Source organism: Sus scrofa, chromosome 3 (genome assembly GCF_000003025.6).
Source record: "Sus scrofa isolate TJ Tabasco breed Duroc chromosome 3, Sscrofa11.1, whole genome shotgun sequence".
Lineage (NCBI taxonomy): Eukaryota > Metazoa > Chordata > Mammalia > Artiodactyla > Suidae > Sus > Sus scrofa.
Genome location: NC_010445.4, coordinates 113592910 through 113615241, shown reverse-complemented (window position 1 = coordinate 113615241; position 22332 = coordinate 113592910). Strand labels below are relative to the sequence as shown.

The window sequence follows — 22332 nt, the reverse complement described above, 5'->3', positions numbered from 1 at the left end:
TACAAAAAAAAAAGAGAAATTCCAAGAGCAGTTATCTCTGGGAGGTGGAATCGTGAATGATTTTTTTGCTTTTTCCCTTTTTTGGTTATTTTTAAATTTTGGCATAATTAGTATAATTTTAGGCTGAAGGAGGAAAGGGGTCATATTACATTAATTTTTTAAAAAGCCTATAGCCCACTCCCTGAAGGTAGAGGCAGAGGTTTCCCTGAGAGCACAGAGGACCCTCCCATTGGGCAGATGCTGTCTCTGAGGAAGCCTGGGAGGGAGAAACAGAATGAGGGCTGGAATGTCAGACAGCACCTCTGTCCATCTTCTACCTGGGAAGTGACATAATCTTCATAAGCCTCAATTTTCCCATCTGTAAAGTGGGCACCATTACCCAGGTACCAAGTCTTTGCATGGAAAGTAAATGAGATAATGCCTGTAAAGGACTTGGCACAAGACTGGACCCATAGGACGCTTGGTCACTCTTGGCAGCTGCAGGGCAGCATTCCTTGTACACAGAGGAAACTCAACAACGAACTTTGATTCCCTTCCCCTTTGTACCTGGTGGACCTAACGCAGGCATTTAGGTTGCTGAGTTGGAACTAACAGAGGCCGCAGACGCTGGAAACTACTCCTGGAACTCTGCCCAGCCCAGCAGGAGTCTTCTGAGACTGTGAGATCCCTACAGGTGCCGGGCTGGGTGCGGTTGCGCATTCATTCTACAAACGTGTAATGCACTTCGGGATGCAATAGAGGACAAGACAGTCTGTTTCTACCCTCCTGGATTTCCGTTTTAGTGAGGGAGACACAGCAAATGGGTAAACAAAACCATCACCCACTGTGATAAGAACCACCGTAGAAACAAACAAGGGACAGGAACAGCAAATTAGGAAATCTGAGCCAGGGTAGCCTCTCCTGGGGAGGTGGTACCGGTGGGAGCATCTGCACCCCGGAGGAGCTGCAAGCTAGGAAATTTCTCATTGAGGTTCCGCTAGGCCTGGGCTTCCAACTCCTGTACGCACCCCTGCCCCATCTCTGAAGAGACAGCCCCCTGGTGAAGAAGGAGCCAGCGCTCAGTGGGGAAGGGTACGGGGCCCGAGGAGGGATCGGGGAGCTGGCACAGAGACCCGAAGGGACCACCCCAAGACATGTGAGGCAAAGTGGGGGCAGGTAACTGGGGCTGCACCCTACCACCTTGAAGTGTGAAGATGGGTTTTGAAACTTGGGTGTTCGCCCTGTGCACCCTGCCACCACGACATCGTATACATTCCTCCCGTAAAATAGGACAACAGCGCTGACGCAGAGGGTTGTGAAGGGGTTAGTACACAATGATGTGGGGAACATTCTGAGCACTCAGTACATGTTCGTGACAGCAATGATTGTCATAACTACATAAAGACTATGTACCTGACCTGGTCTGGGCCCTAGGGAGACTGCAGGAAGGAAGAGTCCCTGCTCCTGTGGAGCTTTCATTTTAGTGAGAAAGATAGACGATAAATAGGCAGCACAAAATAAGTCAGAATGTCAGAGGGTGATAGCTACTAAGATAAGGAGTAAGATTGGAAGGAGTAGAAACGAGGCTTCTGGAAATAGTGGTCAGGGAGCGTTTCTCTGCCCTGAGACCTGCATGAGGGGAAACAGGCAGAGGAGGGAGACGAGCAAGCTTTCCAGGTGGAGGGTGCAGCTTTTGCAAAGGCCCTGAGGCAGGAAGGAGCTTGGCATGTTCACAGGAAAGAAGGCCGGTGTGGCTGGAGTGCTGTCTGAAGCCGGTGGGGCTTTGGAGGCCAGGGTTCTTGTTGCACTAGCGCATAACTGTTGTTTGTTTGTTTGTTTGTTTTAAAGGGTTCGATTTTTTTTATGAGCTTATTCTATGTATTAAATGGGCTGGAAGGGACAGGAAGAGAAGCAAAGAGATCTGTCGTGGTCTCATGGGACGGAGACCAGCTGGGGGACAGATGATGGGGATTTGGGCTAAAGCTGCAGAAGTAAGATAGGGAAAGATGGGCGAATGGAGGATACATTTAGAGGCGAGGGCTGTTAGAACAAGCTGGTGAGCGGATGTAGGAAGTGACAGAGGGGAAATCAAGGGAGAGCCCCAGGGTTCTGACACCGATTAAGCACCAGTTACTAAGATGGAGAAGGCTAGGAGCCAGCTGGGAGGAGACCAGGAATTGGGTTTTGACAGGCCAGGTCGGAGGTACCTGTTTAACCTCCAAGTGGGGCTAAGCGGACACTTGGATACATGGAGGTGGGCTTCTGGGCGGGGTCAAGGTGGGCGTGGAGGCGAATGTGGAAGCCCTGGACCCTCCCTCGCGCGGGGAACAGGAAGAGGAAGGGACCCAGGGGTGTGATGTCAGGAGCCCAGGGAGAAAGGGGTTTCGTGGAGGAAGGAAGTCACCCGGGGCCCAGGTTCTGAGAGGTCACGGGCTGGGGGGGATGGGAGGGTGAAAGCGCTGCCCTGGGGCGGGGAACAGGAAGCGAGAAGGCAGAGCTGGCAAAGGCTGGGAACAGAGAAGCAGGGCATCTGAATAGGAGTTGGGACAGTTGGCGTGTGTGAGATGGGTGGGTGCCACTAGGGAAATGATCCGTGGGAAACACGGGAGGCAGAGGGAGCCACGGCCAGACAGAGTGGGATTCAGAGCTGGGTGGCGGGATGGCGGTGTGTGGGGGGGTGCAGAGATGGGCCAGAGAGGTGGGTTGGGGGAGGGAGTCCTGACCCAGAGCCAGGCAGGACCTTGGTGGTGGACAAGGCTTATGTGAGAGTGGGAGCCAGGCAAGGGCTGGACCAGCCTTCCCTCTGCTGGTAGTTCTTTCCTTCAGCAGAGTGGGGAGTCTGTGCTTCCGCCAGGGCCAGAGCTTCCCCGAGGCTCTGGGCTTCCTTCCTCAAGTTCACAGGCTTCAGCTGAAGCCCTGGGCTCAGGGGGCTGGGTGATGGCATTTCTTACAGGCAGGGCCCCTCGCTGTCCCAGTGCCCAAGCTGTCCACATAGCAGGGCTGGGGGTGGGAGCACCAGAGCCCACATGCTTGACCAGAAGACAAAATCCAGTTTCTAATGTGAAGGTCCCAGCTCAAGGTGGGTGGCTGATGGAGTTGCTGCTGTGGCGCAACGGGATCGGCGGGCATCTCGGAAGTGCTGGGACAGGTTCAGTGCCTGGCCGGCCCTGTGGGTTAAGGACCCGGCCTTGCACCAGCTGCAGCTTGGGTCATGACTGGGGCTTGGATCGGATACCTGGCCCAGGAACTCCACATGCCTCGGGGTGGCCAGAAAGAAAAAAAGAAAAAAAAGAAGGGTAGCTGACCTGTCAGGCCACACAGGATCCAGATCCGTGGGTTCTAAATGGCGGTCATTCTTCTGACACAGTTCAGGGCACCTGGGACTTTGGGATGGAAAGTGAGGGGCTGGCAGCGTTGCTCTCTGAGATAAGAATCCAACTCTGAAAATTGCTGTTTCAGTTGCCCACCTCTCAGAGGCCTTTAGCCCCAAACCCCCAGGTGCTTCCTCCCAACCCAGCTGCACCCCCACATAGGATCCTAGCTGAGGGGAGAAGCTTCCACTGAGGTGAGTGGGCCGCGACTGTCTAAAGCGTGCTGGAGTTAAAGAGAAAGGGAGCTTTGGGGTGATGTCAGGAGACTGCGCAAGGGGAGCCCCAGCCCTCGGCCGTGATGTCTGTGCCCCCATCTTCCAGAGACACTTTCTTGCCTTGCCACAGCCCTCCCCTAACCCCCACATCTCGGGAATTACACCTGCTGCCCACAGCTGCACCTCTGGCCCTGCTCGTATGGCTTTGGCTCCCCCACCCAGCCAGCCCCGGCTTTCCCTCCTTCCTCTATTACACTCCAGACCTGCCCAAGGAAGGTTCTCTTGGACCAGCAAGCCTGGGTCTGGCGGAGTGTGACATCTCCCCACCCGGGGCAGACATACCTGGGCAGTGACCCTGTCCCCTCCAATGACACCTTTTAGTCTGGGAAAGAACTTCACAGGATGGTTTTTTATCAGCAAAATAAGCCCAGCAGCTCCCTCCCATAAGCTGTGGGACCTCCCACCCCCAGCTCAGAGGATACTGGGGTGCTCAGCTTTGGCTGTCAGAGCCAGAGGGCAGCAAAGGCGCCCTCACCTTTCTCCTTAACCTTGGACCTGGAGTCTCAGAGATTCGGTCTGAATTCCATCCCCGCCAGGCTTCCTCCAGGAGGGCGCTCCAGGTGAGCTAAGTTGCAACATTGAGCTATCACATAGTGTGCTTTCCACCTCTGGCTTCTCATCTCACATTTTTAGCTTCTCTCTCACATAAAATGTCTAGTCTTTTTTTTTTTAATTGTTTTGTTTTGTTTTTGCTATTTAGAGCCACGCCTGTGGTATATGGAGGTTCCCAGGCTAGGGGTCGAATCGGAGCTGTAGCTGCCGGCCTACACCACAGCCACAGCGACACAGGATCCTTAACCCACTGAGCAAGGCCAGGGATGGAAGCCGCAACCTCATGGTTCCTAGTTGGATTCGTTTCCGCTGCACCATGACAGGAACTCCAAAATGTCTAGAGTCTTTCCTTTCCCACGGAAATGAACACGTTTCTGCACTGGTCACATTAAGGACCAAGAGCCTCAGAGCTGAAGACACACTGTCTGCTGACCTCTGGGAGGGAATCAGGCCAGTACGCCAGGAGCCACCCAAAATGTTCATCTCCTCTGCCCCAGGAAGTCTCATTTCTGGGAATGTATCTTAAGGAAAAAATACAAAATGTAGGGGGGAAAAGCCAACACATAAAGATATTTATTGCAGCTCTATTTATAGCTAAAATAAAATGCATATATATAGAAACAAACATCCAACAAGAAAACGCCATGCAGCCATTTTTTAAAAAAGAATTCCACATTGACACTGGAAAATATTGAGAAGAGTAGGATAAAAGTTAAATATACATTTACAACTTTGTAAAGAAAATTAAAAGTGCCCATGGGGGGGGGGGGGGGGGCGCTGTCATTTCCTTCTTTTTCTCAGATTTCCCCTTATAATTTCTTTCGAAGCTGCCAGCAAAGTGGTGTAGTCCCAAACCTCCCCCGGAGTCGAATGTAGAAAAGAAACCTCGAATAACCCTCCCTGAAGCGAAGGAACCACTGGCCAGATCTGCGGGGCACCGCGGGGCCGGGAACACAGCCGCGTGGAGTGCGGGGGTCTCGGAGGGGAGATGAGCTGTGTGTTCCGATCAGTCTCTTGGATGGGAGGACAAGGAGCTCGGGACGGTCAGGCAAACAATCGGGAGGGCAAAGGGGTCGTCGCGTGTGAACAGGCTCTTCCGACCACAAGGCACCGGCCACTGGCAAGACAGTGCCAGGGAGGAGTGGGCAGCCAGAAGAAAGCAGACCGGGGGGCTCCAGGACCCCTGGCAGCGCCCCAGGGGCTGTCAGGTGCCTCTGAACTGACCCTGCCCGAGCTGACTGCACTCAGGGCGGCCCTGGCACTGCGGGCCGGGCGCGGGAAAGGAGCTTCTTCACGCCCAGCCGAAATAGGCTGACTTCTGCCGCCGGGCCCCTCTTCCGCCCGCCCCATGGGCCCAGCCACCCGGAACCACTCCAGCCCCGGGGCTCGCCCTGTCCGGGACCGCAAACATCTCCCAAGGCTCCCTTTTTCAGGCCAAACACCTGGGTCTCCAGGGTCCTCTGCACAGCCCAGGCTGCCCACCGGCCCCCTGCTCTCCTCTGGGTGCCCTTGTGTTTTGGAGACCACCGCCCCCCCACCCCGGGCCGAGAGGGGGATGGTGCCCATAAGCAAAGCCCCCTGGCCTGTCTGCCACTGGCACGAGGCTCCCTCCTCTCTCCACTCCACGCTGGGCACTTCTGTGGCTCAGCCCTGGTCAGAATGTGCTTTTCTAGCAAACCCGCCTCACTATAACTTATCTTTGAGTCTCCAGTCAACCAAACCACCCTTTTTTTTTCCCACCCAGTTTACAGTCACTATGGAATGTTCGCGAAGGTGACGTTTTAAAGGGAGGAACCGCAGAGTCTAGACCCAAAGCTAGAGGCTCGTGGTTGGGGCACTTCGCCCCTCCGAAGAAGGCTGCGAACAGTCATGTCAGGGGAAAGGAGACGCAAGACAAAAGGACATTATTACGGTGCTTTTTCTGTTTTTCTTTTTGCACAAAAACAGTCCATTTATTCAAGTGTTCTCCAGCACAAGTACATTAGAAAGGAGCTTTATTATATTTTGGGCACAAAAAAAAAAAAATATGTGATGAAGGCGGAACTGACAGACTTTCTACATCTGCTGTACGCACTGACCTCTTTATAATTATTTCATAAACAGCTATGTCACGAGCATCACTTACACAGAGATACAACGGGAACCCCGGGAGGCGGGAGTGGGGACCCACCAGGGCCCTCTCACTCGCGCCCCTCCCCAGCGTTCCAGAACCAGACTGTGAAATGTACATTATTATTGTCAATAAATAGAGAAGCAACCCTAAAAAAAAAAAAAAAAAAAAAATACAGTGGTGAAAGGATGCTGGAACCAGGAAGGAAGAAAAAAAAAGAAAAGAAAAAAACAACAACGACAGAGAGTCAGAAGAGGAACTGAAGAGAAAGGAAACAGGGCTGGGAGGGGAAGGGTCCGGGGAGTAAGTCCTGCATTTAGCTGCGTGGAATGTGCAGTAAAAGTGCTCTCCCGCCGGGGGTCAAAGCGAAATCGTCTGTAACAGTAAAAGTTATTACCAAATCAGCTACGGATTTTATTCTTCAGTATGAATACATGATTTCCCACAAATAGGTAAGCACCCGCTACTTCAATGCCTCAGCTAAAACACATGAAATCGCTCATTTAGTTTTCAAGTACAAAGTTAAAATGCCTTTTTAATAATAATATATCAGAGTAAAATAATAGTCTCTTTTAAACTCCACTACAAGAAAACAAAACAAACAGTCATTGTCCAGACAGCAGACTTAATTTAACAATATATATTTTTAATAAAATGTTTTAGCACCTTGTTGAGTCACCTCCTCCCTCTGCGTATTCTAAGGAATTTCAGCATTTGGGGGGTTGGTTGGATTCTAGGGCTGTGCAACCAAATCAGTCTGTGAAGTGAAATGGGACTCAGGTGATGCTCTCTGATCCCTGCTCATGTCCTCAGGCCCAGGGCTGGAGGCCCCCCCCCCCCGGAGGAAGTGGGGGTGGGGGGAATGGGGGGTGGGGGGATGGGAGGGTGAGAGAGCCGCCCTCCCACGCCCCTGGGGGGAGGGGGGGTTCCAGTTACTGGAGTCACAGGAGACTGCGGGCCTCGGTTTGGGCAACTTAGTCAGTCGCAAAGGGCCAAGGGCCCCCCCTCCCTCCTCGTCCTTCCTGCCTGCGACCTGCTTGTTTCTCCCTCTCCCCGAACTCTGCTGCCGAGGGTCAGTGGTGAACAGCAGGTCACCAACCAAAGCCACGCTCGGCCGGGACTCTGAAGTACAAGGGCGCCCTCGCCTCCTAAAGACCTCAGCCTTCCTTTACCAAAACGTAAAGATTTGCGAGCTCCTGCTAGAACAGTGGCATCCACCCTTGACAGAAATCTATTCTCTTTCCTCTTGGATCCTCCGAACACTTGTGGCTAATCCCTGCCTGGGCAGGGAACGGCCAGGAGGGCCACTCCAGCTCTACACCATCCCTCCCAAGGTGGAGGAAAGAGGGCAGGACAACTCCAGTGTCACCTCTAACCACAAGCGCTGGGAGCATCCAGCCTGGACCATGCCCAATGACAAATTCAGAGTCCTCACCTCCTGGGGTCCAAACGGGGTCTGGCTAGAAACCCAGCTCTCACCAGCCTCTCTGCTCTGCTGCTGCCCTGACCACAGAAACGACCAGCCCTCGTCAGATCACGGTGCCAGGCAGGCCCCACCGCTCGAAGCCTGCGAGTCTCCTGAAAATGACACCTCTGAAAGACACCAGTGCCAGGGCGTCTCTGCACCGAGCAGAACAGCCACAGGAATTCAGAACCGCCTCCCAGATCCACGTTCTCTCTACTGATGTCATCCCAGAGACCAAGACCGAGACCAGTCCCCGAACGGCTCCACTGAAGTGGTCCTTCCCTCGCTGCGGTCACAGCCCTGCCTGTGCTGGAGCCGGTGGGCTCTTCCCACCTTGCCGCCCCGGGAAAAGTCAGGGGAGCCGGCCCTCAGCAGCCCACTGCCACCAGCTTCCCTCCCTGCCGGGTCTGCCTGCCCCAAAGCCTAGCGACTCACCAAAAACCCACACAGGCATCTTCGCCAGCCAACCACTCCTGGCCCGTCTCAAAAGCTAAGCGGTCCTGCATGCTCTTTTGGGAAATTTGCTTCCTAGCAGAAGGTTCGATAGCAGGAAGGGTCTGGGGTCTAGAAAGAAAAACGGACAGTGGTACACGGGGCTGTCACCCACTGACTGCAAGACCCCCCAGTCCTCACCCGCTGCACCCCAGCCTTTGGTCAGTCCCCAGGGAAGGGGCTCAGCAGCCACCTGCTGGAGACAAGCTTCCTCCTGGGGCAGGCGACCCAGGGCTCTGTGACCCTGGCCGGAGCCCCGGCTACCTCCCCCGGGGCCAGAGCCACAGGTGTCTTTGGCACCACACTCCACTTGGCACCTGCGGGACGTAGGGGACAGCATCCTCAGGTTCTAGGGATTTGTTAAATGGGCCTGTTCTTCAGAAAGAAGCCCCTCCCTCCAGGGAACAGGCTCCAGAACTTTCCCTAGCTTGGTCTCTCCTGCCTCTACCCTCAGCCTGGCGCACAGCAAGGATAACCATCCCCCGTCTTCATCCCCACACAGCCTCGCCCCAGCCTGTCCAGGCACAAATCCCCTTCCGAAGGTGGCCCGATTTCTGTCCCCAGAAGCACCCCCAGGGTTGGAAGCAGACTGTGAAGAGTGCCCGGGCTTGGCCAAGATGGCACAGTCCCAAGGTCCCTGTACCCTACCAAGTTCTGCTGTGGGGCCGAGCCCACGGGTGTGGCTGCAAGGAAAGCTGGTGATTAACTCTCACGCCTGCAAGGGCGCATCTAGCCCCCTCGGGCCTAGTCGGGTCGCTACACTGGGAGGAACAGGTGTCAGACACAACCACCAGGCCCCCACGGAGCAAGCTGCCCGGCCCACGCGGACCCCACAGGCTCAGCCACATCCTCGGCTACCACATGGACCCCTTGGGTGGAGCTTGGACCACTGGGAAGGGCAAACTCCTGCACACAAGCTGCAGACAAGAGGCCCTGGAGAGCCCAAAGGGCTGGCAAGTCTGTGCGCAGAGGACGAGACCATCCCGACCCTGGGGCTGGGAAGACCTTGGCCGGGCCGGCGGGGGAGGGAGCACCTTGGACTGCCTGCGGCAGCCCTCCTCCCCCAGCCTCCTGGAGTGGTGCTGGTGGGCTCCAGGCCAGGAAGATGGAGCCTGGCCGGAGAAGGAGGGGGCGGGGTGAGCACCACAGTTAGGTACAGACTCCAACGAGGGAGGGGCACAGGGATCCCCCCCAGCTGCTCCAGGCCCTCGCGGGAGCCCATCGTCACCACCTGCCGTCACAGTGCGGAGCTGGCAGGGAGCAACTGGGGATGATCCGAAAAACCAATCTGAGCAGGAAGTGAGTATCGTGGAGTCCAGACTAAGCACCCCTAAAAGGAGGAGGCCGGGGCCGCCAGCCGTGAGCTTCCTCCTGAGCAATGAGCAAGGGATTCAAAGCTTGGTTGAAGTTTTGTCACCAACTACTGATTTGCTTTATTCACAAGATGAGGTTCGAGGTCCCATTTTTTTTCCGAATGGAAGCCCCCTGGCCAAGACAGCCCTGGATGTCAGTTTCGTTTTGGAAATCGGTAGAATAGGTAGGGGGAGCTGAGGGCTGACTTGACTGGTGCCTAGGGTTGCAGGTCAGTGTCACAGGTTGCTAACTGAAGAATCTTTTGACATCACCAGGGGCAAAAGAGAGAGAAACGCTACCTGCTAGAGGAGAGCACCTGCTAAAAGAAAACCTCCTCCTTTTCCTGCTTTCAGCACCTAGCAACTTCTGGGATTGACAGTCCACCTGCAATCAGGGCAACAGAGGTAAAGAGCTGCAGGGCCGACTCCGCCAAGTCCTGAATCCAGGGGAGAAGCGCGCTGGGAGCTCCCTGGCTGCGTGTGTGTCTGTGCGTGTGTGTGCGCCCACACACACACACGCACGGGCACACACGCACATTCGTTATACATCAGTATAGAAACATGTTCCTGTGTGTGCGTCTGGGATGGATTGATTGGTGTGGGGCTTGTCTGCAGTGGGGCCCGAGGCTCAGCACTGAGCCTCCTTCCCCCGCTCCCCACGACATAATATTTCTTATACGTGACCCTATCTATGTATTTATACAGCGCCTATCACCGTAGGCCCTATCTTTCAAGGGATGCGAACGTGGGCCCATGTGCTTGACAGCACACCTCCCAGCCCTGCCAGTCCCAGGAGGTGCCATTCCCCCCTCCCCTTATAAAATATAAATCTCTATATGCCACATATCTACACCCCATCTATCCAGGCAGGCATCTGCCCATTGGGCCCTCACCCTGGAGCCACCCCTGCTGTCCCTGCCTACCGCCAACGCCAGGCCGCCTGCCTCGGTGGGAAGCGGGACCAAGTGTCGCGCACTTGGGGCTCCAGGTGCTGCTGACTCGAGGTAAGAGCACAGCTATCATCAGACCAAGTACTAGAAAAGAAAGACACAGCACTCCAATCACACACGGGGGGAGAGACGCCCCGTCCTCCCTCCAGCCCTGACACACAACTAGAGAGGAGGGAAGCAGAAGAGAAGAGGGCCGCGCCCGGAAGGCCAGCCTCGGGGACCCCCTGGCCGCCCAGCTGTCGCTGCGCCCAGTGGCCCACCTGGCCCGAGGGGTGGGGAGCCAGGGCACCAGGGCCACCACTAGCGTAGAAGCACCCTGCTCCCCGCACCTTGTTTTGAAACCTAAAGGGAGGAGGGGTTGGGTTTTTGTTTTCTTAAAGAAAATCCGAAAACAAACATAATTATAACCAGAACCATAAGAATAATTATAACAAAAGGTGTCATCAGCCTCCCAGTATAAAACTGCAGCCTTTGGAGATGACCAAAAACATCACGTTCCAGGGGCTGGAAGCCGCCTTGTGCACAGAGGGTGGATGGTGGGGGCCTCATAAAAGAACACACAAAAAGCGACTTAGACAGGAAAGCACCAGTACGTTTTGTATGTTTTTTTATTTGCTCCAGGTGGGGTTTGAACTGTCACCTGCCCGCACTCTGGATTTTTTTCTGATCCCACTGCAAGGAGCCCTCGAATCGGCTAATGTGAGAAATTGGGAGTGAAGACCCCTCATCCTGCCATCTTGCCGAGGGAGTCTCCTTTAAAAAAAAAAAAAAAAAAAAAAAAAAAAAAAAAAAAAAAAAAATTCGAAAGGTTGTTATTGCGTGAGCCTGGATGGATCCCACTCGCAGCTTTCCACGGTCCCGACCACCGAATCTCACCCCCTTCGTTTGGCAGGGAGAAGCGGGAGAATGCTGTTCCCAGATTCTCCTCCTTCGCCTTTGGTGAAGCACCAAGGGGCGGGGGGGCCAAACCCCACCTCGGTAACGGCTCACCTCCCAGCTGTCTCCCTTTCTCCATCCTCCGTGGGGAAAACCCTTTGCACATAAGGCAACGTGGAAGCTGATGTTTTTACTCATCTCACTGTTGTAAAGCACCATTATGAAGTCGGGTTGTACAGTAGTTAACAGTACCTTTTATATATATATATCTCATATCTATCATATATATATAAACTGTAAACAAGAGGTAACAGTGGCTTCTAGAAACTGATTTTCTTCAAGGTTTCCTGTGTGGTAGGCACCTGAATACTGTATAAAAGGGTCTTGTATGGTGTTCTCGTCTCTCTGCTGCTAGTTGGGTTGTGTTTTGCATGACCAGGAATGGTGCTGGCAAGACAGCTCAGTGGCTGGGAGGGAACTCTGCCGCCTGAGTGTCTGTTTTCTGTCTCCTGCTTGTGCTCCTATCTGATCAGGCTAGAGACAACAACAAAAGATATATAGTAAAAAAAAAACAAACAAAAAAACAACCAAAAAAAAAAAAAAACCGAAAGAACAAAATCCAATATATAAATTTCTATAGAATTTCCTTTTTTCTTTCTCTTCCATCTTTCTTCTGCAAGGTATGGTTACTATTTTTTGTTACCAATTTTTTTTTTTTTTTTTTTTTTTTTGCTGCAATAAACCCTCTTGTTTCAGTCACAGCAAGAAACAAAAACCCAAACAAACAGAAAACCCCTCTGAAAAGAGTAGAAAACAAAAGGTTTCACCCAAAAAGGGGGGGGTGGGCTGGGGAGGGAGCTTGGTTTTGTTTTTAAATAGGACTGAAGAGTAACATTGAAAAATCAGGAGATGATGTCCAACCCTTTGTCCAAGGCAAAGCCCTCCGGAATTTCCGCCTGCGTTTTGTTTGTTTTAAATTCCTTTTTCTCTTCTGGGTGCTGATACTTCTCTCCATCTTCATGTTCTTGGTGTTTTGTTGTGTTTTTTGTTTTTTGTTTGTTTGCTTAACAACTTTGTGTCACTACCTCGGTTTGCCCTCACGTCCCTTACACACAAGCAAAATATTCCTTCAGCGGAGCGAAGAGGTGGCGGATGACCGGCACGCTCCACGACCGGCCCAGCAGTCTCTGCCTCGCCAAGCGGCTCATGTTGGAGACGTCGGTATAGTGGACGGGGAAGCCGAACACCCTGCGGAGAGAGGGCAGGGCGGGCGGGGTGAGCGCGCCTGCGGCGTCCTGGAGAAGTGGTTGGAGATGCGGGCGTCCTGGGGGGTTACAGGCAGGTGACCACGACCACCGACTGGCGAGTCACCAGACAGCAGAAAGGCGCGCTTGCCAATTCCGCCCAGAGCCCACGGCCCACCCGAGCCGGGCACCCGCAGCGGGGCTCCCGGGTCTGCATGTCACAGGCAGCCAGCGGCGGCGGCAGCCCCGCGAGGAGTGAAACCTGCGAGGGAGCCAAACTGGCGCCCGGCGTCAGCCTGCTTGCTCTGGATGTTTGGGTCAATGGGCTCTTTGTTCGGCCAGGCTGCAGTTAACCCGGGGCCGAGGAGTCTGGCCTGCGAGTCCAGGGGCCCTGAGGCCGGCCTGGTCCCACACGGTCCTGCGAAAACGAGCAGGGAGAAGCCAGGAAGCGCCGGCAGCTGCAAGGCCTCCCCAGGGGCCAGCAGGACTGGAGGGAGGGAGCCCAGGCGGCAGGGCCTGGGCCCGAGACAACCCCCAGCCTTGCAACAGGCAGGGCCCCGCCCAGGAACCTGCTGTGTTGGGAGACGCTTGGGAAACCGCACGGCTCCCCGGGGACCTCCGGGTACCTTTCCATCTCAGTGCACCACAGGATGTCCTCTTTCTCGTTCATGAAGACGGGGAAATGCTGGTCTTTGCCCTGCTTTATGGAGTTCGACCTCGTAGTAATGGTCCTCACTTTGCTGAACTAGAAGAGAAGGAGAGCAAAGAGGAAATGAGCCGCCGTCCGCTGCTGCCCGGCACCTGCCGCAGACGGCTGTGTCGGAAGCCGACGAGGCCCGGTCCAGCCGGGGGCCGGGGTCAGGCTCTCGTGGTGAGCCTCCACAGACCCCACCGGCCCGAGGTCACTCGGCCAGCCTCAGTTCAATCCCACCGGCCAAGGACTTGAGACAGCAGCTGGAGTCACTGTCTGTCTAAGTCTTCGCAGAACAGCTTTGTTCCCAGGGGTAGTGACTTGCAGGCAGAAGGAGGCCAAATTATTCAGGGGCACAAAGACACCTCTGGGGTGCCAGCAGTCCTGGGAGAGTTCTCTGGAAAGGAGTGGCGCTTCCACATCACAGGAGAATCTCTGCTCTGAAGGCCTGTGCAATAGGTCCTGGCCAAACAATTCAAAAGCCCCAGCAGATCCCTGGCAAAGACTTCTTGGCATCCACCTCCCACAGGACCGGTGAGCAACGCTCAACAAGGAAGGCCTTAGGCCAGCGAGGGTTCCAGACCTCTCTCCCTGCCCTCCAGGCTTTCCCCCGGACCCTCCCTCTGGCCAACCGGATGCACAACCCCTTGGCAACTTAGAGGGGGCCCTCGAGGGCAGGCGGGACACAGCCCTGGCGCTGCTCCAGCTCATCCTGCCTCTGCCCTTCTCCTTACCCCCAGCAGAGGGCTTCGACGCTGGGGCTAACCTTGGCTATTCTGCCGTGCTCCAGACACTCCTGCAGCTCCAGCTTATCATTCACAGTGGATGCCAACGGCCTAGGAGGCAGGAGAGAGAGGGTAACAAGAGAAACAGCAGGGACGCAGCCAGGGCGTGGACCCACCCAGGAAGTAAAAGAGAACCCCTGTCACCACGACACGGGACACGCCGTAACCCCTTTCAAACTCCCCAAAACACGTGCACATACCCTGAAGCCACTCAGACACCAAGCATTAGTCCTTAAGGGTAAATTCAAAAGTGGTCTCAAACCACAAGTAAACAGATAACACCTGCCCAGGAGGGGAAACAGCCAATTACTTGTATAGCTGTTCCATAAAAAGAGTTTTAAGTGTATCCATCATAAAGCAAGTTTTGGCATGACAGAACGTTCTGTCTTCTTTTTTCTTTTTTGTCTTTTTAGGGCTGCACTCATGGCATGTAGAAGTTCCCAGGCTAGGGGTCCAGTCGGAGCGGTAGCTGCCGGCCTACACCAGAGCCACAGCAACGCCAGATCTGAGCTGTGTCTCGCGGCAACGCTCACGGCAACGCCAGATCCTTAACCCACTGAGTGAGGCCAGGGATCGAACCCACGTCCTCATGGATACTAGTCGGGTTCGTTAACCACTGAGCCGCAGACGGGAACTCTCACTCTGTATTTTGACTATGGCGATGGTTACCTGCCAGAAGAAATTCATCCAACTATCCGCCTTAAATGTACAGTTAAGACAAATTCGACACAGTCCTCAGAAGACTAAAACTTTGTGACACTGAACCTGTCACTTCTCAGAAGGCAGACCAGATCAGGAACCATCACCTTCGGGGCACGCCTTTTCTGACGTCTCCAATTATTTAACCAAGACCTCACACAGTGGTCCACCATCTGTGGGGAGCCATCCAGGACCTATGGTTAAATTGTGCCTCCAGGTTCCTGTTTGCACATGTGCACATGTGGGGGCATGCGCGCACACGCGCGCGGACACACACACACACACACACACACACACACACAGTCTGCTTGGTCCCCCGCAGTACCTCTCTCCTTCTGGAGTTTTAGAGTTGGAAGAAGCAGGTAAGAACCACCCCAGACGGCCAAGAACTAGGTTAGCGGCTCCATAAAAATACTGGACTCCACAAGCCAGCCCATTTTTCTAATCCACAGACATCTTAGGAGTGTCAGGTGGACCCTGAGACAGTTTTCAGGTCAGCTGCCCCCCGACCCATCTCCTCCCCATCAACAAGCCCTCGCAAAGAACAGCAGCTTAGCAAATGGGTAGAGACTGGGAGGTTCCTAAACCGTCACGCTAATGGCAGAGATTAGATCCTCGAGGCCAGATTCACTGATATTCCCATCTCACAGGCACACCGAGGAGGTTTAAAATCGCACTTAAAATGTTCTGGAAAATACTTCTCTCCGTAAGAGACACCTAGATTGGGTGCATCTCCCGCTGCTTCCGAACGACTAACTCTCAACCAGAATTCCTCTCTCCTCACAGGCGTCTGAAGAGTACGATTCTTAGTGAAGAAATGCCATTTTCCTCCTTCTTGGGCATCGAAATCTCAGTGTGACCCAAACAAAGGGTATCCTTCCAAAAAGGGACCCGAGGCCAGCAACGAATGTGCACCGTGAGGGGGCGGGGGGCGCAGGACCCTCTAGGCTGCACGGTTGGTGCCTGCGGCTTCGAGTCTCTCTCCCGGGGCCGGAGGTGGCCCGGCGGCGGGTGCCACTCTCCCTTCCATCCCCGAGCACGCCCTCTGCAGATGTACCTCAGGAGACTAAGGACCAGCTGCCTCTAGCGACATCGCCAATGTGGGAAAGCCAACCCTTTCACGCAGCAGCGCGCGGCGGCGTCGCCTATGGAGAGCGTGCTTCCAAAGGTCCTAGTCGGGAGCCCTGGTTCTTGGTTTCTCAGGCAAGTGTTTTCTACACCCTGACTCCCCTTCTTCCCCGAGGAGGCGGAAACAGGGGGCACGGCAGAGCAGCACGCCGGTCAGTGGGGGAGGCTGGCCATCCTGCCGCCATCCCACCAACAGACACCAAGCCGCCGCCACCCCGGGCACGGAGCTCTCACCAACCTGTTCATACCAGGAAGGTTTCCCCAGAAGTAGCGGGCCCTGTGTGCAGCGGACACTTCTTTGGCGTCGATCATCACAGGGTTGGACTATAAAACAGGAGAGAGATTAGAGATGAGCCAGAGAGGAAGCTTCAAAGATGTCAGGACATCTGCTCGTTTAGAGCCTTAAAGCCTTCAAGGCTCTTACGTCTCTCTCTGGAGGCCACACACTGGGACAGCCTGAAGCCCCCAGGAAAAGCTGAAATTAAGCCCAGCTATGTTCCATGTGCTGGCACTGGAACATTCTAGACCAGCACAGTCCAAGTGAACCTTGTGCAATGATGGGAAACGTTCTATCTGCCATGAGCCCACCAGCTGTAGATGGCTGAGCACTAGAAAGGAGGCTGGGGCGACCGAGGAACTCTAATGTTGATTTAAACACGACACATGGCAGACGCCCACCGCACTGGACCACACAGCTCTAGCGCCCCCACCCCCGGAGGCTTTGAGAAACAAAGTGCCAACGCGTGTCATGTATTCGCTGTGCGTGCAGATGACGAGCCACACAGACACCTGCTCAAATTCAGAGTCAGAACATCAGCCCGAGGTGTCACTGACCCCAAGGCCCAGAAGCATGGGCCCAGGCTCCCAGAGTGCCCACCCCGAGGGCGTCTCTGGCCGTAGAACCCCCTGTGCACGGCCCAACCAGGCTCACAGCCAAGTGGGGACCCACGTCGTGGGAAATAAAAACTGGGATAAGCTGTGTTTCCTTCCCAGGTGCCATAAAGCATCCGCCACGGTGCCAGGGAGCGAGGACAGGCCACGCCGATTGGGGAAAATCGATTCTGGCGTCTCAAAGCTTCACCCAGCGGACATCACAGAGAATCCCGAGCCCGAGAGGCTGGCACGCCACCCTGTTTACAACAGTCAGGTCCTGCAAGCGCCGAGGCCCACACCCACATACGACCTCTCAAAGTGAGACCACATGTTCTTTCCTGGGTGGGCTTCCTCCCTGTTTACTTGGGAAGTGCAGAGCTTCCCAAATGGGCCCCTTGCCAAGCGGAATTCACCAGTCCCCAGCTCCACAAGGCAGATGAGACAGGGATAAAGCAGCAGTCCAAGGTAGAAGCCATTAGTGAGCTGGCCAAACCAAGGTTGCTGGCTATACCTCGAGAAATCGCGAGATGTCCCTCTTGTCACTAACGCCCATGGCCACCACATTCTCAAAGAGCCAGAAGAAGGGGCGATCATCTCCCTCCTTGGGCCGCGCATCATGCAGGAGGCGGTAGAACTCAAAGAAGAGCCGGCCCGTGCCCTCTGAGAGGTCGGAAGAGAAAGCCGTCAGCTGGGGCTGTCTGCACGAGGTCGTGGTGGGGCTCGGGCACAGGGAGGGCAAGGGAGGGCGGGGTCGCCGGGAGTAGCCGTCCCAGGGCAGAAACATCCAAGGAGGAAACCTACGTGCGGAAGCACCAGCTCAGAAGGCGCAGGGGGAGCGCAGCACCTACCGTAGAGTCCCTTGCGGGCGGGGTTGACGATGGAGAGGTCATTGCAGGGACTGCCCCCAATCACCAGATCGAATGGGCCCCACTCCTGGATCTGGGAGGATAAAGGTAATGTGATGGGCTGATGTCCGGGGACAGAGGCAGAAAGGAAGAGAGAAACGATCTGTGAATTTGGCAAAAAAGTACTTTGGCGCGGGAGAGAAGAGACCTGGCTGCCACACCCTCACCAACACACTGCTGGCTGCCACACACACACACTGCAGCCACAGGCAAGTCACTGAGGCTCTCTGGGCTCAGTTTCCTAAACAATAAAGTGAAAGGACTGAACTGGCCAGTCTGAGGCCAGCAGGAAAAGCAGCCATGCAGGGGGCCCGGGTCCAGGCTGGCGGCTGGACGGAGGGCACTCTGGGCTCTGTGCACCCCAGGCAGGGTGGCTGGGCCACCTGATCCCCTCCAAGGGCCCTTCAGGAGCCCCGAGGGCCTGCAGTTCGAGGTCGGCATGGATGACTGGAAGGACAAGGGGCCACGGAAGCAGCACCCCACCAGAGCCTCCACCCCAAAAACGGGAGGACGGGAACCAGGCGGCAACCCCCAGTGCTCCACCAGAGAGGGCCCGGGAGCCGGCCGGGGGGCAGCCCAGGCCCAGGGAAGCTGGCTCCCCAATTCCCCCTGCACTTGGCCCCAACCCTCTTGGGAGGAGGAGGGAAACGGAAAAGGAGGCAGAGTTCGAGGGAGAAGCGGGGGAGGACAAGAGGGGCAGGCGCCGCCTCCGGAGCTACGGACGTAGAGAGTGACATACATGCTTCTGCGTGACGCTGCGGACGTCCCCGACGTACATGATCTTGCCCTGGTGCCGCACCATGCCCACGGTGATGGAGTCCTCGCACACCTCGGAGGCGATGTAGCGATCCACCTGGATGCCCAAGTCCTTCAGCACCAGAAGCCCTGTGCCAGCCAGCAAAAAGCACGGTCACAGGGGCGCCTCCCCGGCACCCCGGTCTCTGCAGAAGGGGCCTCAGGCCAGCTGGACCCAGGGGTCAGCGACAGGCCCCAGCCCTACTCTGCCCACAGAGCTGCAGGAAACTTCTGGATCAAACTGGAATATCAATAACAAGGACGGCGAGGCTGTTACATCTCGTGCCTGGTCTGATTGACTCAGAAGGCGGTCCAGACAGACAGCAGGGGGTTTCCAGAAGCAGGGAGAACAACAGCGGACGCTGGGTGGCCTTTTCTCTGCTCTTTCTACATCGTGCACGCGCTGGTCCTTCCTCAGCGCTTCTATCACTTCCTGCTGCACTTCAACCATCTGTCAAGACTCAACCTAAATGCTGCCTGCTCTAGAAAGGCTTCGCTGATGTCCACGCACCCCCACCCCCCGACCCCCGGCCCCCAGCCGCCGGGATGGCCTCCCATCCCCTGGGAGCCCCGGCACTTGGCACCCTCTCCATCCAGGGGTAGCACACATGCCTCAGGCAGCCCTCCTCTGGGGTGCGAGTGTTTTCAAGGCCGAGTGGGCGGTCTCACTCAATGAGTTTCCTCCCCAGCTAACTACTCGCACTTCCTGACCACGGACGAGCGCCTGCTGCTGAACTGAGGCGAGGAAACAGAACAGCCCCTGAGAGCGTCGGGAGAAACAGCACCACTCCCCCTGCTCACAAGGAGCTGGCACGGCCTCCTGGGGCACCAGGGCAGGGGAGGGGGGTGACGTGGCTTAATTAAGAAGGCATCACGGTCCTCGCCTGGGAAACCAAAGCTGTGCGTTAACTCTCCAGGCTCACGCAACATCAGCCCTGAGCTGGAACAGAAGACAGACGTCTGGCCTGGGGGTCATCCCCGCCCCGGCCCCCTGGCCGAGGTCTCCGTGCCCAGCCTCCCCATCTCCCTCTGGTGCCATGAAGGCCATTTCTCAGGAGGGCTGTTCCTTTCCTAAGGACTGAGACGCTGCGGACCGGGGGCAGGGCAGAGGGGTGGACATGTCAGTATTCAGGTCAGGAACCACATGAAATGAGAAACAGTAGCTACGCGGTGACCCAGTATTTCCTAAAAGTCAATAGTTTAAATATATAAAGATGCATGTATAAGGATGCTTGCCACAAACCTCCTAAGAGCGGGAACAAAAGCCAACAACCGGAGTTCCCGTCGTGGCTCAGTGGTTAATGAATCCGACTAGGAACCATGAGGTTGTGAGTTCAGTCCCTGGCCTTGCTCAGTGGGTTAAGGATCCAGGGTTGCTGTGAGCTGTGGTGTAGGTCGTAGACGCGGCTTGGATCCTGCATTGCTGTGGCTGTGGTGTAGGCCGGCAGCTACAGCTCCGATTCAACCCCTAGCCTGGGAACCTCCATATGCCGCGGGAGTGGCCCCAGAAAAGGCAAAAAGACAAAAAAAAGTAAACAGCCCGATAGGGGGTCCCTTAAATAAGTGACGCTACTTTCACTCCTTGGAATCCTCTGCAGCATTTATAAATAACGTACTCTATACTGGTTGACATGAAAAAGTGGTCAAAACAACATAAATGCAAAGGCAGGTTACACGGTGTGCATTCACTACCCTTTCATTGTATTTATCTGTCTACACAGGATTATAGAAACACACACGCACAGGAAAAAAATGTAAAAGGACACACACCCAAACACTAATTACAGGATCACGGGCGATTTAAATATTCTTTAGACTCTCTTGTTTATAGTTTGTTTTTCACCGAGACTTATAATCAAAGCACAATAGAACTGCCTCTGTTTTGCTTTGATCGCCAAGCCTGTCCTTTGAGGGTTTGTGAAAGTCTTCACAAATCTGCATCCTCTGCTGGAAAGTCTCCCCCCCCCCGCCCCCTGACCCCCTGAGCACCTCCATTAAGGAAAGTGCCCACCGGACGTGCTGGTTTATCACTGCGTTTACTTTTCACTGAACACCAAAGTCTTCTCTTCAGGATAATGCATTTCAGCAGCTGTGATGTGAGCTGTCATTGTGTTTTACCAGACGCACACTCACACACACAGTCCCAGCAGAGCTCCCACATCCCAGGACGAAGATGCCAAGACTCTTACCTGTAGCGATTCCATCAAATAGAGACAGCACCCGGATGGGCTTCCTCTTCTCGGCTGGGACAGGTGGGTAGACCTTCGGAGGGTCCTAGGCAGCGAGCACAAAAGCCAGGTGAGCGTCCAGGAGGGACCAACAGACCCGCTGCCCGTCGCCCAGGCCCCTGGCCAACTGAAGGGCTCTCTCGCTCGGGCGGAGTCTGCCCTCTGGCTCCGGCAGGTGGGGGGCAACAAGAGATGCCCTCTGCCCTGCACCCAGCACCCAGCACTTACAAATTCCTGGTCGTGGTTATTGGCGAAGAACATCTGGAGCCGAGAGGGCCAGTCGTCCCGCCTCCGGAGCAGCCCGTAGGTGCCCTTGTGCCCGCACATGTAGCAGTTCCAGGGGTCTTCCTTAATGGCTGCCTGCGCGGCCCCCGGCCCCACCAAGAGATCCACGCACTCCACGCAAAAGCACCTGGAAGGCAGGAGTTCTCACTGTGGCGCAGTGGCATCGGCGGCATCTCCGCAGAGCCAGGAGGCAGATTTCATCCCAGGGCCGGCCCAGCCCGGCTCCGCCCGGCAGGTTAAAGATCAGGCCTTGCTGCAGCTGCGGCCTAGGCGGCAGCTGCGGCTCAACTCTAATCCCAGGCCCGGGAACTCCGTGCGCTTTGGGGTGGCCAAAGAAGAAAGGGGGAAGAAAAGCATCTGCAAAGGAGCCCAAGGGAACAGAGGGGGACTCAGCCCCAGGCCAGTCCGGGAGGGAGGGGGCGGGCAGCGACAGCAGGGCGACAGGCGAGGAGGGAGGCCCCTCACCTGCAGCAATTGTTGTTCCCGCACATGAGCACCTCGCGGCCCCCGCAGCAGATGGTGCAGTAGGACTGGTAGCCGTCATCGTCGTACTGATACGCGCACTCCAGGAAGCAGTTCTAGGGAGCGGGGCGAAGGCGGGCTGTAAACCCAGCCTCTGGCTCTTGCCTTGGAACTGTGACAAGGCCCTGAGACGTGACCCCACCCCCTCCAACCAGAGTCTGGCCTGGACCGCAGACCTGGGATGGGAATGCCGTTTCCCGCCCAAGAGGACAGAAGCGAGGAGAGGCAGGCAGGAAGGCCTGGGAAAGAAGGCTCGCCCTGCCAGGGTGCAGCAACCCAGCCGTCAGCCCGTCTCACCTCCCCCCCACTTCACACTGAACGGCTGTGCTGCTGGGAGTACTGGGAGCACACATCTAGGGATGAGAATGGGGCTTTGGGGGGGTGGGCGGGGGGCCGAAAGGATCTCTCAGAGGAAAAACCACAGGAGGACAAACGCTTGAAACCCAAGGGTCCATCTTATCAGGATTCTGCTGCAAGAGCAGACCTCGGAGCCAAGCTCACAGCCGCCCCAGATGCCTACAGCCCAGGGGCCAGGTCAGCCAGCCGGCTTCTCCGCCAGCGGACGTGCCCCTACCTTGCAGTTTTGGCACATTCCTCCGATGAAGAGAGGGTGTTCCAGGGTGACGTTGAGGCTTCCACAGGAGATGCAAATGTCTGGAAAGCGGCAGAAGCAGGGTGTCACCGAAGGGCCCCCTCCCACCTCGGGCCAAAGCCTGGTTCCAGAAAAGTTATAAAAAGGGGCATGCTGGAGCATG

At 55.7% G+C, this 22332-nt stretch overlaps 1 protein-coding gene across 20 annotated transcripts in view; it reads right to left on the bottom strand.

The window, feature by feature from the left end:
- The window catches only part of DNMT3A (DNA methyltransferase 3 alpha), a 107177-nt gene continuing 90938 nt past the window's right edge, over positions 6094–22332 (bottom strand). For 11 of the 20 annotated variants that reach the window (XM_021085527.1, XM_021085526.1, XM_021085524.1 and 8 more), the window contains 11 exons: positions 22152–22231; positions 21521–21633; positions 20999–21182; positions 20732–20816; positions 18487–18632; positions 17691–17781; positions 17354–17502; positions 16208–16293; positions 14124–14193; positions 13293–13411; positions 6094–12670 (listed from right to left, as the gene is read on the bottom strand). In XM_021085527.1, the coding sequence (XP_020941186.1) occupies positions 12529–12670; positions 13293–13411; positions 14124–14193; positions 16208–16293; positions 17354–17502; positions 17691–17781; positions 18487–18632; positions 20732–20816; positions 20999–21182; positions 21521–21633; positions 22152–22231 (1265 nt within the window). In that variant the 3' untranslated portion in view covers positions 6094–12528. 20 annotated transcript variants of the gene reach the window in all.